The sequence below is a fragment of the Pelophylax lessonae genome (genome assembly GCF_965119305.1).
Source record: "Pelophylax lessonae genome assembly, chromosome: 1".
NCBI lineage: Eukaryota > Metazoa > Chordata > Amphibia > Anura > Ranidae > Pelophylax > Pelophylax lessonae.
Window position 1 is genome coordinate 212,394,243 of NC_138768.1, and position 15,966 is coordinate 212,410,208.

General features: G+C 40.2%; 1 protein-coding gene across 1 annotated transcript in view; it reads right to left on the reverse strand.

Moving 5' to 3' along the window:
• Positions 1 to 15,966, reverse strand: part of SUSD2 (sushi domain containing 2) — a 309,764-nt gene that overhangs the window by 122,748 nt on the left and 171,050 nt on the right. The window contains exons 7-12 of the mRNA XM_082266033.1: positions 12,549 to 12,634; positions 10,678 to 10,946; positions 10,458 to 10,592; positions 5,560 to 5,784; positions 4,063 to 4,311; positions 467 to 733 (exon numbers count right to left, since the gene is read on the reverse strand). Of these exons, the coding sequence (XP_082122159.1) occupies positions 467 to 733; positions 4,063 to 4,311; positions 5,560 to 5,784; positions 10,458 to 10,592; positions 10,678 to 10,946; positions 12,549 to 12,634 (1,231 nt within the window). The remainder of the gene's footprint in view (positions 1 to 466; positions 734 to 4,062; positions 4,312 to 5,559; positions 5,785 to 10,457; positions 10,593 to 10,677; positions 10,947 to 12,548; positions 12,635 to 15,966) is intronic.

The window sequence follows — 15,966 nt, forward strand, 5'->3', positions numbered from 1 at the left end:
GGTTCACATATGTGCGAATTGGATGTAGTTTTCACCACATCCAATTAGGATGATATGCGAGTGTGACCGGCTCTCAATGGAGCCGGTTCATACATGTCCGGGGCAGCCGTGGTGCAGTTTCCAAAAGGTTCCTATGGGTTTTGGGCTCAGTTCAGGTGTGAAAACAGGAAAAAATTTGGACCTGAATTGCACTTGAACCGGTGAACCGAAACATACCGGGCTCAGGCTGGAAAGTGCAGCCGCACATATGTGAACCCGGCCTTAGTGAATAATCATTAAGTCAAATTCTAAAAACAATGCAATGCATCTAAAAATAGGTACAATCTTTTCACCCAATGTGCATTCATTCAGGCATTTTTAGGCACATCTTGTGTGAGTCTAATGTATTGCATTTGCCCAGCTTTATTATGATTCTGCGTTTAGAACATGCTCATACAGCATAAATAATAAGGAACATTTAACCTACCTGGTTTAAGGTTCTCCACCAACATGTTGTGACTTTGATGTGAAATCTTGGTAGCATTGCCAACTTCCAGTTTTCTTGTGGTAAAGGCATCAAATCTGCAGAATGAATCATTACCACACATAGTTTCTACCTCCTGGAACAGTGGGTCACTTTGCTCATCCTCAATACGAAATGTAGGTATGAAATTAGGATCATGCTTCAAAGCGTACTCTTCAATAAGTATTACAGAGTCATACTGAAAGAGTGAAGTCTGATTGGTTACTGACCCTAGAGGAAGAAAAAAGGGGTTTTGAAAATGCAAGAGAAAAAACAAATTAAAAACCAATTAATAGCACAAAATGGCACCAATTTGTTTAGCAAATACATTAAATTTAAGACTAATTATACATACTGTAGTATACATTTGCCAAGTGTTTAAGAAAATCTACATAATTATAAGAAAGACCTAATGAATAGAGCAATTACTACTACAGGAACTTCATGGGTAGACAAAGGCCAGCTACCGATCTGAAAGTTCTCCAACTTACTCTAAGGTGTTAAATATTGATATATAAAGGTTGATGGGAAGTAATTTGGGTACCACATTTCCAGTAAACTTGTGCGAGTATGCTATTACACCAGTGGCTGAGGCCAGCTCCCCTTGCTTTAGGAGCTGGTAGGTTTTGTAGGCACCGCTCTGTGTAATTCAACCTGCACCCCCCTCCTCTGGTTCTTCATTATGATTTAAAATTGGGGATACTTGGTCCTTGTCAGCTCATCCTGCTGTTCACCTAAAATCCCATTATTTGTAATGAATTATTTCTATGTATACTCTATGTTGCTCCCTCACAGACTAGTGAGATGTTGCTCCATCACTATTCACTAGGCAGCAATAACATTTCTGCAAAATTCTGCTAGTAAGGAAGTACTGAAGTACTGCTGAAGTACCTTCTTCAAGTAAGGTGTTGCCAGTGTGACGTGGGCTTAAATCTGGAGGAACAGTTGAATGGTTAAAGATCACATGCTCCGTCCTTAATTGCATTAGAATTAAAATTATTTGTAGGCTGGAACACTGCTTTAAGAAGGAATTGCTCCACTGTATCTTCAAAGGTCAATGATGTTAACTTTACAAACACTCCAATGAAAACGGAGTGGGATGCCAAGCCCACATCTTTATTTTTTGTAAGACCAATAAAGAAAATCAACACAGCCAAAGTAGACATTCCAATAATGTAAACAATTTGCTAAAAAGTGTGATAGTGGTAAAAGCATCTATATATACAGTATGTGTGTATTTTTTTTTTTTCTTTATATCAGGAACATGCATACTTCGTAATGTGTAAGTGTTACTCTAACAGGTATTTATTACCTCTCACAGGAATCACAGAATTCCCCCTTTACTTGATTTTCTCTCCAGATGATTGGTACCAGAATATGCTTAGGAAAGCTTTCTAAGCTTTGTAAACAGAATGTCATTAAGTTACACACCCTGTAACTAGTGTTTGTTTGTAAAGGTAACATCATTGACCTTTGAAGATGCAGTCACAGTGAAGCAATTCATTCTTAAAGCAGTATTCCAGCCTGTACAAAATAAAATTAAAAGTCAGCAGCTACAAAAATACTGTAGCTGCTAACTTTTAATATAAGGACACTTAACTGTTCAGGGTTCCCGCGATGTCAGCACCCCAAGCCGATTCGTCCACCAGCTTTGGGTGCAAAGGAAAACCGGCAGTGAAGCCTTCAGGCTTCACTGCCGGTTTCCTATGGCGCATGTACGAGTCACGCTGCACCTGCTGAATGGTCCCATCAACTTCTAAGACACACACAGGTCCCAGAAGGCAGCAGGTGGAAGGAGGAGGGCCCAAATCACTCAGGAAAAGGACGTACCTCGCTGTGGCGGGGTACATAGGAAGTGAAGAACAATAACAATAGAAAACAAGGTAAAACAAAACAAAAAGTTAGCCAATACATTTATAAGTTACATTAATTGACTAGATGGAGCAAAGTCTTATATGTGGGTGAAACTTGGCTTTAATGTTCAGAGAAGAAGCTCTAAAGTGGTTGAAGCTGTTCTCTCAGAAATTCAGCTCAGAAATTCAGAGTCAGCAGCCTTTAAGCCTTTTAATCTCTAAAGTTACCACACACAGGTGCTCTGGGAGGAGGAGCAGAGGGAGCTTCGCTGTTAAGAGAAACTGTGCTTCTCCTTTGAAGAAAGAGGAATTACTTTACAGATACTTGAATGTCCATAGCCTGACCACAGATTAATTTTAAGGTTTTAAATGAATTACATTTCTTTGCTACTCCTAAATTACTTGTAGGCAGGTGCAGGTTTTTCTTCTTCCAGTAGGGGGTAGTGTGCCATCATACAGATGGAGTGGAGTTTGTTAGGGGAAACTGTCCCTCATGGACTCCATCCGTGTCTCAGAGAGCGCAGCTGTCTGATTGGATATAACCTCTGGTGGGCACCTTGGGCGAGGGAACCTTTTGAATAAGAGGCCCCACATAATTTTGGCGCACATCGAGTGAGTAAATGGTGGAGAGTGGAACCTGCATATGAGGGACAGTGATTAGTTTAGGGTTAGGTTCCTAGCGAGAAGGGATATTTTAGGGGAGAGGCTCCCTTCTCACTATGCACACTCTGGTGAGCGGTGCAGAGATGTGGAGCTGGTGCAGATTGCAGGATCATTCTTTGCCTTTGCCCAGAAAGATCACTACCTCTGATAATGGAAATCATCCTCTGGTAAAGTTTAATTCTGAGGATCTGTACCTTCCCTAAACTGTTGGTATCAGTGCTGAAGAATAGTTTATCTGTTAGCTGCAAACCAACTGTGCAAAAGTTATATAAAAAACATTAGTGACATATACACTGTATTTCCTCCCAACACAAGGCATTCAATTTAGGCTCCATGTACACGGGACGCTGGAAATGGCCGTTTAGGAGCAGTTGGGCCCATTTTTTTCAGAAGCCCCTGAACGCAGCTCCATGTTACCTTATCTGTCCATGTACACATCGTCGTTTACAGTCATTTGCAGGCAGTTGCGTTCAGGGATGTTTTTTAGAACGCAATTATTTGCGTTCGAACGTGTGTTTCCCGGTGTTTCAAATGCAAAAACGCGACCGAACGCGTCCGAATGCGTCCGAACGCGACCGAACATGATGACCCGCGTTTAGCGTTCGCGTTTTTCCATTTTAAAGGGGAATAATTTTTTTGACCTCTAGGAGCGGTTCTATACGCAAACGCCCGCAAACACCCGCTAAACGCGGGTACAAATGCGACCGAACGGACGTTTCAAACGTCCTAAAAATTGCAGCATTCAAAGGGACTTTTACCAACGTCCCGTGTACATGGAGCCTTAGGCCCTACACACTGGTGTCTGACCACAGATTTCTGGCTTTCTTGTGCTTTGTTATTTCAGTAGGTGGGGCTTATTTAACGCTGGGAACACAAGTTAACTAGTCAGACTGTATAGAGAGCTTTGATGTCAGAAAATTCTGTTTACGCAGATATACAGTACATTACTGGAACTGCCATATGCACTTAAAAGAAGAGAATATCCAGAGAAGGTATTCTATATTGAATATTGTATGCTTGCCATTCATCCTTGTATTTACTCACAATCTGCACCAAACTGGAAAATTTCCTCTGGGCTGGCAGTAGAAGGTATAACTGTGCCATTTCTTAGAGTGAAGTCATCTGTAGGATTATCATTCATGACTCCCAGAAGTCCTTGGGTTTTGTTTTTGAAAATCTCAGGAAGAAGAATTGACACACTCAGAAATCCTCCTACTTCTCTTACTTCCACCCCAGCTCCTGAGGCAAACATTACTGTGACATTGGACTTATAGGGTGAGAATAAGAAAACCCCTAAACAAAATGAAGAGAAATATATTTTTTTTACGTAAAATAGCCAATTTCAATTGTTTTAGACAGATTGTATAAATCAACAAAAAAATAAATAAAAATAAAGTGATTTTTCTCAACATCCACGTACAGGTTATCACCAAACTCAACATGCTTGTATCAACTGTATCCTGGAATTAGCAGCAAGCAATAGCTAAATTACTAGAGCAGTTTGTTTTGGTGCAACGAACTGGACATAGGTAATGTTTGGCACAGACCTGTATAAAGTTGTTGCTGGTACATCTGGTACCAGATAAAGTTAATCTGGCTGTTTAAAAAAAACGGAATTTTGACTTACCTGTAAAATCCTTTTCTTGGAATACAGTACAGTACACCACTTTTTTATGTCTTGACCATAGGTTATATGCTGCCACCCTCAGGTGAGGATTGGCAAACAAAGTTGGTAGAGTAATCCATATAACACCTCCTACTGCAGCAATCAAGATCTCTAAGCAGAAACACAAGATCTCTGTCTTCCTCCCTGTCAGAACGGCGATCTGCTTTGTTTACATAGGCAAACCGCTGTTCTGTGTCTCTTAGGAAAGATTGCGGGTGGCCACCGGACCCGTTTATTGGCTCCCCCTTCAGCCAATCAGTGCGCAACCGTGCCTCTTGCAGCTCGAGCGCACCCCCTGGAGACCCTGCACGAAATTATTTACAGGTATGTGATTTCGCGCAGGGAAGCCAACTTGCCTCAAGAAAAAGTACGTTAGGCAGTCGGCAAGTGGTTAATCTTACAACACAGGGCACAGGCTCCTTTAAATTTTGACCATGGAACATTCTAAAGCATCTGAGGTGGTGGGCAACATAGCAAACAATACCAACTGGCTTAAAACAAAGGAATCAGGTTACCAACTATAAGAGCATCTCATGTGTGACTGTGGCTTGGATTGAGTGAATCTGAAGGGATTATCCCCGTAACATACATGGACAGAATGTTACAAAACTGCATTGGAATTGGATTGTTTGACAAAGGCTGCATATGGATACCCGAGTCTGCTTGCATGATTGAGCAAGTAACAATATTGCGAGTGATTACGACACATGCCAGATAATTATTTACTTATTTTTATTGTTGATCTAGGTAAACAATCTATAAACTTGCAGCAACTCTTTTTTATGTTTATATCAGGATCACATATGTCCATCCAATGAAGATTTCCCTGTAAATGCTGAGTGCAATACATTCACAGGAATGTCAGGGTAACCTACCTTTCATATCCATCCAGCTTTGCTCTTCAAAGCTAATGATCTCCCCATTCACTAAAACTTCCAGTGAATTTATGAATTCATCCTGCTGGCGCACCTCAATTGTATCAGAATCCTCTTCTTGCATAGCCACTGAGGAAATGGCAGCTATAAAAATATCCTGAGGGACTGACCGCCGAGATCGGATATTATCATCTAGATGAACGGTAAAACGTTTCGGTGGTGGTGCTTTAATAGAAAAGGAATGAAAAAAGTTGAATGGTATTTTTGTTAAATAATGTACGTCCAAGATATACAGGACAAAAGTGCCAAACTGTGAGGGGAGCTAAGGTCTGAATGATATACAGTAGATGAGGCCACGTGAGGGTTAGGCGAGGCATTTCATTTTCCCTCAAAATTATGAAATTTCTATATGCTACCATAGGTATTATTAATACCATTAAAAATAATTAAAAAGCATCATTCTTTTCAGTGGAGCTGTATAAAGTAAGTGAAGCAAACAAGAATGAGTTATACAGTTAACTATATAAAAGCACTGCAAATGACAATGACTTACAATAGTAGTAGAAAATATAACAGCAATTATGCAATAAAATTTGAGAGAGCCCCACTCCCATAGTATAGAAGGTTAAGGAGCAGAAACAGGACAAAAGGAAATGAGTGAGCTACTGTATGTATTAGCTCAAATGGGTGCTTTGTAAGATAGTGGAGGAGACCATGCTGGAATCACTAGCTAAGGATGGAGAGTGCTTAATAACATCTAGATGACATTTTTAAGAAAGCAGAGATATACATGAGAAGTCTTGTTTGGGAGAGCATGAAGAGGTAACAAAAGTAGGGGAGAGAAGGTGATGTAAAGAGCAAAGGTTGTGGTAGGGGAAGCATCAGAAAATTGGCAAGAAAATGTATAGGACAGCAAGGGTATAAAGAACTTCGTAGGTAAATCAGTCCATAGATGTGGGATGATGGTCAATCTCACTTTGGGGTAGGGGTGCACTGATTATCAGGGTAGAGCACCTGACCTAATGGTTATTGTTCTCCTCCCGGAACAAACAGACTGGGGAACACCTGTAATCTAAGCTAGGATTTCAAGCTCTAAAAACTAAGAACATGGTAGCCAACGTAGAACTAAGAAGAAATAGCAGCCAGAGTACAGCGAGAGAGCTGGATAACAGGAGAGGAAAAGTATGTTGAACAGGAGTATTCTGGAAGGATTAACGTGGTTTAAGCTTTACCTTTGGTATGGTATAATGGATAGGGTGGCAAGATGTGTTAGGAATAGGGCATGCAGTAGCATTGGCTTACAGTATGTAAAACAAGAGAAAGGGACAGGTGCAGAACATTTTTTTATGTTGGAAACTACACAAAATAGCGTACGATTGTGAAGTAACTGTGAGATAAGGGACTCTAAATAAACTTTGAGTTTGGTGAGTGTGAGCTGGAGTTACTGGGGGTGTTACGGTATTGCTTTCAGGTAGGGAAGATGAATAAAATCGCAGAAAATTATGAATATGGTTTTATCCGTAAAATGATTACTGTACTTAAACTTGACATGAAAAATAACACACCTATTCTGTAACCAGGAGGATGATAACCTGGCTACTGCCATAGAAGCAGCTAGAGAAGAGAACCAGGTCCATGAAGAGAGTGATATGATAAATCAACAGATAAAGGGCAAAGATAGGAAATACTGTAGTATGTGAATTTCCATCTGAACAGTAAAAGAAAATCCAGAAAAGTGCATCATCCAAGATATTCAAGAACAGAGCCTGGAGTACAAATAAATATACAAGAGAAAAGAGGAAAGCATAAGGAATGAAAAATGAATGAAAACTGTTTTGGATTGTAAACTGCTGAGGCTGAGAGTGGAAAAGACCACCTTGACTGTGGAAAGGAAGGCATAGAACAGCTGTGTATATATATACAAAACAGGTGTGTAACCGCGCTAATATAATCAAAACATAAAACAGCTGCAGCTTTTAGTGAGATAACAACACCAAGCAAATATACAGGAAGAAAGCTGCGCTACAAAAATTAAAGAAAGGCAAATGGATAGTTACTTGTCTCGTCTCTCTGGACGACTTACTACCAGGCTGTCTGAACCTTGTATTATGTGGACAAAAGAACACATTCGAGAATGAAACAACTGAATTTGAAATGACCGGGACAAGTAACCGTCCATCGGCCTTTCTTTAATTTTTGTAGTTTCAGGTGGGGGACCGGTGACTGTTCTGATATGCACAGTAAAGAGCAAGTTCATGGCCTAATAGCACAGACCATTCAGGATGGTGTTAAAACAACTGAAAGTCCAGCAGCATAATACGCTCCAACCTGGTGCTGCTTCTCACTGTCCTCCAGAGGCTGCAGAGTCTTCCTTTCAGGAGACACATTTGGTGGCAAGGAACTTTGGACCAGATCCACTACGAGCCAGCCGGCTGTATTTGCTTTTATGCTGTATATTCTAATACTGAATGTGACTGAGTTTTTACTTTATCTACATTAAACATGTTTTACATTATTACACTATGGAGCCTATTTTATTTCTTACATGGTGATACCGGAGACACTATTATTTACTAGTGCTGTGGAATACCGCTATCCTTGTGCTCTGTGGCATTTGTGTTTCCATTGGATACACCTGTCTAATTGGATCTCTCAGGGGAATCGGTGTTGTGAGCATACTTGCTTTATGCAGGCTCATCTATTCTTGCCTTCTGGTAAGCTCATACACATGCTTTGGTGATTGGAACACAGTGGTGGAGGAGAGTATCACACCTTTATTCATTTATTTATTTACCCACAATATCATCTATCATAATTTTGGGACTTCATCCCAAATGATGAATTCCACTTGTTTATATTCATTTGTTCACAGTAATTTGTTTACTTTTTTTGTGTGTACTTTTTCATGATGATTTATTTATTATGAGCCACTTCAGTTGTTTCTTTGTCAAACAGCACAGCTTCCTTCCTATATATATATTTATATATATATATATATATATATATATATATAGACAGTATATACATATACATGCACTGTGTTGCAAAATAAGGGGTGGTTAACAGGTCTTTAATTATAATGGTACAGGGCTATTAATAACAATAATGTTATTAAAATCATCCATAAAGCTTAGTGTAAAGGAAATGAAGAAGCCATTCAAAGGAACAATCAAGGAAATAAGTAGTTGGTCCAGGAAATAATTAAAAAGATAATGATTAAATTTGGATTTTCAAAGAAGATAACATGGTAGATGTGAGATAGCGTCAGAGGCAGTCAGCCAAGGAAAGTAAAAATGTTAGAAATGAAAAGGTCATGGATCTGGGACACTTTATTAGATAGAGTGAGAATTCCAGAAGATGATTTTTAGAGCCAAATAAGAAATCACAAGAAAGGGTATGTTATTAGGATTATTTTGGTTTCAGGTGTTGGCAGATATGACAAACTGGCAGGTATAGGATATTAGCTTATGAATAAGTTAAGATGACCAAAAACAATAGAACGCTTAGTTCAAATACAAATCCCTGTTTACACTGGATTTTTCCAGTAGTAACACAAAGCTCCATTGCCTACTGTTTTCATCAGGACTTGCAGCTGTACATCCATGAGCAGGCTGTATGGCTATATCCGTGTCACAGCGTGAAGGGGTCAGAAGTAAATATAGAATTTCTACTTATTCTTTAAATTTCCATTAAATCAGGTAATCTGAATTTAATACTGTCACACTTGCAAAGATCAAATCTGTCCTACAAAAACATTGGAAATAATGTTTTTGTGGTTTGCTAAAAAAAAAATTACATTCATTTTGCCTCATTAAATATGTGTATATAATGTCTGCTGGTTGGGGCACTGCAAAAATACTAGTGTAGCTGTGTATGAAATGTTTGACTGTATTTGCTCTTTGACTATATGCATACATGCTCCAATCCTGCTTCCAGAAAATTATATATCAGTATTCCCAACTCCTCATGCCCATCTCCAAAATGAAGTGGAAAATTATGCATGACATAAAGAGCTCAACTTTCACGTTAAGTTTATTCATGCTTTTGCACATTTGCACATTTGTACAGGCTCCTCCCCTTAACTGAAAAAGTTTACTCTGATTTCCCTGCACATGGCAAGCTTCTCACAGTGTGCACTGAAAGCTGCAACAAATCAGGTAGAATATACCTCATTTCCTGGCTGGACATCCATCATGAACAAGCTCTTTCCGCCCCAGCCTTACTGCCCCTGGCCTGCCCCTTTACTTCATTGGATTTTGGTTCCTTCAATCATGGAGGCTCAGCATCATACGTAGGTGTTACCTATGCATGCAAATGCAGCCTGCCTTAAAATTCCCACTCATCCAGGCTGACCAAGAGCCATCCCATTGCTTTTGAGAGGAGTACTGGAAAAGGGTGTGTGATGTAGTTAGTAAGGTATGTTCAGCTCTCTGCTGGCTCCTTCCACCAACCATGATCTATCTGTTTGCATTCCGCAGAGAAGCACAGAAACCCAGTGATGACATCACTTTGTTTAAAAATGTTCTCAGCATTAAGGGATGGAAGAAGGAACCAGAAATGCAAAATATAAGCTGATTAAACCTTTGCGTTTACATATAAAATATGGAGTCTTGACTTATTTTTATTATTTAGGGCACATTTGAGTTGATTTACTAAAACTGGAGAGTCCAAAATTTGGTGCAGCTCTGTATGGAAATCAAACAGCTTCCCGTTGTTTTTTTCCAAAGCTTAATTGAACAAGCTGAAGTTAGAAGCTGATGGGCTACCATGTACAGCTGCACTCTCCATCTTTAGTAAATCAACTCCACTGGTCCTTCTGAGTGATCACCATTGTGAATTTCCATGGTCCATGGTCAGAACATGCATCTACAGTATCTTATTTCCTGCAGTTAACATACCATAAAAAGGCGATGTCCGACACTGAATCCTTAGATTCGGGTTTGTAGAAACCACCATGTCATATTCCCCTTTACCTTTGTAGGTGTAAGCCAGACCATCAAAAGTATAAACATGAGGCTCACCAAATGCTGAAGCTACAGTAGAAGAGACAAAAATTGTATTATTTCATTAAAAATTAAAATTGTAAAGAAATGTCCTAGAACAAACTTTCTAACATACCAACTTTTGGTGGTTTATAAGTTCGGCAGTCGCTGGAGGGTCTAAGTTCCATGTAGTACTGGCAGTTATCTGACCACAGACAGCAGTAGTAGAATGTGATTACATCATAGAGCCAGTGAGAGAAGCCTGGTATTCTGGGAGGCTTTCTGTATGGTGGGGAACCCCAGTCATGTCCCCGATCTGGGGTACTGCCGCCTATTGAATCACTTGTAAGAACCTGCGCTCCATAGGCATCGTAACAGCACTGCTGCCCTGCTGCATACTGAGGGCTATAGAGAAAGCAAAAGCCCCACATAAACAACATAAATTTGTTAATAGACAATCAGGTAACAATCTGATTTAATTTATATTGTTCATTTTTAAAGCAGTGATAGATTACTCAGTGCTTTACAGGAAGCATGTGGCAATTCGGGGGCTATGGCACTTTAATTTTATTCATGTGGGTGTTACTGTTACTGGGCGAACATCTATAGATGACTCCACCAAAAAGAGCACACATTAGCTGCGTTAACCAACAAATTACATTGCCTCTGTATTCTGCCAAACTACGGTAGGGTGGTATAAATTAGGCAACTGGCCAAGTTAAAAAGAGGATGTGCAACACTGAATGTCACAGCCAAAAGTATATTAAAGCCTATGCATGGAAGGAGAATTTCTCAGTATAGCTGCATACATGCAAAGGGACAGAAATGTTTAGAAAATAAGGGAATGATATCAGGACACTAAAAGAAATAAAACTGGAGGAAGGTGTTTAAAAATAAAATTGGAGGAACCCTATTAAATATACAATTGGTGGAATGCTTTAAAACAATGGGGTTGATTTACTAAAGGCAAATATGCTGTTTACTTTCCTAATGAAGTTTCATTTTGCAAGGGAAATTGCTCCAGAGCTTAATGAATAAGGTGAAGCTCTGAGGGCTTCCAGCATGTGCAAGCAAAATCGTGTTTTTTTTTTATTTTTTGATTTTCCTTGCACATATTTGGGTATTCTTTGCAAATTAAAACTTCACCACATTCACTAAGCTCTGTTGTAAACTTCCTTGCATAGCAAACAGCCTTTTTGCCTTTAGTAAATGAACCCTTATATCTCTAGCAAATGAAACATTCACATAAATCAGGTTGCATATCCATATCACTTGTATTCTAGTGCCTAGGGCAGCAGGGTCAGATGGGTGGTATCAAGATTTAAAATATACAAACTGACAATTTTATTCTTATTTAGTTTCACTATTCTACCCAGTGATTAAAAAAAAAAAAAAAACAAAGCTGTGGAGCTAGAACTAAAAGTTCCTATCATACATGTGTAGAAATGTCTAAATACAGCACTGACCAAGTTCAGTATGTTTAAATTGAGAAAATAAATTAAAAGAGAAACCAGGAATCAGTATACACAGGATATATACCAAGGCTGATTTATAAAGAGTGGTACAAAGATAACTGAAGAAACCCTGGAGTCCAAAGGAAAAATATTGTCTGCAAGCAAAAAATATTGGGGAAGATTTACTAAAACAAGAGCACTCAGAATCTGGTCCAACTGTGCATGGTAGCCAATCAGCTTCCAACTTCAGCTTGTTCATTTAAGCTTTGAAAATATAATTTTGAAGCTGATTGGTTTCTATACAGAACTGCACCAGATTTTGCACGCTCAAGTTTTAGTAAATCTCCTCCAATGGTTGCAAGCCCGAGCAAAATTGACATCAATTTTGCTTGTGCTCTCCTTGCATCAGTCAATCCCTCTAACTCTGCTGACAGATTTCCTTGAGGGAATTGTAGTGGTAGTTTGTTTAGCTAGGCTATTATACTGATGAAAAGACTGATAAAAAGACATCATGAATGATAGCATTTAGTGGAGTATGACCTCTGAACATTACCTTGCTTGTATGCTCCTCACACAGTGAACAGCACCAGGATGGTAGGTGCACACACTTCCCTTTTCAATGTTGCATCCATAATCTGTCTGAAAGATCCAGAAGAAAATATCTTAAATTTCATATAAAATAAACATTTGTATTAGTGTATAATCATTTATCTTAAAGTATGAACTATCTCTGCCTCGATTGAGTGGGGTGTTGGTAATTCTCTTGAAGGATTGACCAGGGTACAAATGATGAAAACTGCATATGATTATCTTGTTTTATTAAAATGATGGTGCTTGCCAGTTACAGTATGAATGGCTCAGTTCTAAAATGTCAATTAAACAACTTTTAATGGGTAACACTCTTTATACTTAGAACAGTCTTTTTTGGTCCCATTTCTAGTGGACACACAGTTAACTTTTCCTTTTGTACAATATACCTATTTTGCTTTTTAGGTGAACTCACGTTCAAAGGTACAGTCCTTTGGTGCTGCAGATATGCAGTTATGAAAAGTGTTATAATTAGCAAGAACTTATATTTGTATGCTCACCAGAGAAGTCTCAATCTTAGCTCTAACTTGGATCTATGAATCCCAGCCATATTCCATAATAAAATGCAGACCAGGCACCTTGTATTGGATGATGGCACATCCTCATTAGGTAATGACAGACAAGGAGAACAGCATGAATTCTGAATTGGAGCTAAAGGTAAAACCAACCTACTCTGAAAGCGGGTATCAGATTGCACCATGCGAAGTTTCAATTCAAATTTAAAGGTATATAAGGACGGACACTTTGCAGTGATGTCAAATCTCCTGTATACTCAGGAGTAACACAATACTTTAGGGTTTCTTCTAGTCTCCAAAAGACTCCAAAAACTCTCCAGAGATGCTCCCAAGACTTGCATCACCCAGTCTCATGAGAGAACAGGCTCCCTGCCAGTTCCCAACTCTGCCCTACTTGTATTCCATCTGTTTAACTCCACATTTTTGTACACTCATGTAAGGTGTACAAAAATCCCCACCTCTTCAATCTGATTAAAGTGAATTGGTAAGAAATAGAGTTCTGGCTTGGATACTGAGTGGGAGGCAAGTTAAAGGCCTGGATGCTGCATTCAAAAGATTGTACACTCCTATAAGTAGGGATGAGAACTTTAGTTCAAGGGAAGCCAGGCTGTTTTTGAGATTTGCAGGCCCAGCAAACGAATTCATGATTTTACTGTTATAGCATACAACTAACAATAAATAACTTACTGGCTTTTGAACCTAGGCCAGTTCATTTAGAAGGACCAATAGGGTTATTGGGATAAGAAAGCACCCTAACTTTAAAAGGTTGGGATTCCAGCAGCCATATTGATAATGATCTTAGCTGTGATAGGGAAAGCATAAGTTCTGCTGATAAAATATATAAGTACCAATTAGTGTACAGCTTGTAGGCACTGTAGATTAGTGTCTCTTAAAGGAGATGTAAACCCTTACTTTTTTTTTTTAAAACAGTGAGGTTTATTGAAACTTTTGGTACAATACAAAAATAAACCGTGCATTGAAACCGCGATCAGATTCATAATACATTGAGGTACAAAAATACAAATATACAAAGTGATGAACACCGAGAAACAGAACAGACATAGTAAAAATAAGGCAGTAGTCAGTGACTCTCCGTCGGCCCAACACTCGAACAGAAAATATTGGTTTAACAGGGGCGGTCAGCATAAAGTAGTTACCCACTGCATTACTGAGCCGTATCAGGGCACTGCACCCATTTGTCCCAAATCTTGTTGAACTTCTGAGGGCACCCCCTATGTTTATATAAAAGTTTATGAAATGGGATGACACTATTCATTTCCTTAATCCACAATCCTAGAGTAGGAGGAGTAGGTCTCATCCACCTCCTGGCTATCAATTTACGTGCTATAAACAAAGTTTCCTGAAGAAATATGACAGTGGATTTGGGCATCTCTCCATCCGGGTAGACCCCCAGGAGACACTCCTTAGGGGAGAGTTGTAGAGGAGACCCCATCTTGTCATGTAGAAATGTGACTACTTGTTGCCATAGAGTCTGTAATTGGGGACAGCTCCACAATAGATGAAAGAAGGAAGCATCAGGGTCTCCGCACATAGGACAAGAGGGGACCAAGTCAGGGTGATATTTGGACAGTCTAAGTGGGGTGAGATAAGCCTGGTGTATTATAAAGGTCTGGGTTAGGCGATCCGACAGTTTTGGCGACACTCTGCGGCACGTCTCCAGGGCATCCTCCCATTCCTCATCCTCCATGGCCCCCACACTGCGCTCCCAGCGGGTCTTAAGTGCAAAAGCCAAAGTGGTCGAGGAAGGTGTGTGAAGTTCAGAGTAGAACATGGAAATAAGGTGACTGGGTTCTGTACTTTTAACAATCTCAAGGGTGGTAACCGATTCTAGCTCAGGGGGGCCGTCAGGGAATTGAGATCTATAGGCATGGGAGAGCTGTAAGTATCTGTAGTGCATGGGGCCCTGGAGCGCAAACTGGTCTTGCAAGGTCTCGTAAGACCGCAGACCAGTGGTCGTGGAGATATGGCTAAGGAGAAGAATACCCCTCCCGCTCCATACTGACAGGTCAGGGATGGAAAGGAACTCACGCAATGTACTATTATGCCACAGAGGGGTGAATGTGTGAAATGGAGGGCACCGAAGCCTGGACGCTACCACCTCCCAGATCCGACAATAGTGGTATAGAAGAGATCTGGGGCACAGGGGCTCCGGCGAGCCCCTGACGCCCCTAAGGATAACTAGGAGGGGGTCCCCGAGGGGATGAGCCCACCCAGGGCAGAGCAGGGTCAAGAAGCGTTCTCTATCCGTTTTATCTATGTGAAAGAACTGGGACAACTGAGCTGCCAGATAATACAGATTTAAATCCGGCAGGGCCATTCCCCCTAGATTTGTAGGATTCTTGAGTTTGCGCCAGGAGATCTTGTGCCGGTTAGCACCCCAAACAAAGGTCTTGAGGAGTGATTCCATCTGCTTAAACAGCTTGAGTGTCAGGTAAATAGGAGAGTGCCATACAACATAAAGTATTTTGGGAAGGAGAATCATTTTAATTAAATTGACTCTACCCATCACTCCCAGAGGTAATTTGGACCATACTTGAATTTTAGCCTTAAGCAGAGGGAACAAGGGTTGAACGTTATCCGGGACATAATCTGCTGAGTTAGCTGTCACTTGAATCCCTAAGTATTTAATGCGGGATACACATTGTAAGGCCGGGTTTGCGGGGGCGATCGCCTGCGGGCTCTCGTCAAGCGGGAGAATTTGTGACTTATCCCAGTTTATCTGAAAACCGGAGAATCGTCCATACCGTTCAATTAAAGAAAGGGCCGTGAGTAGGGATTCTCTAGAGTCTTCCAAATATAACAAAGTGTCATCCGCATACATGCTGATCTTCTCCTCCAGCGGTCCCT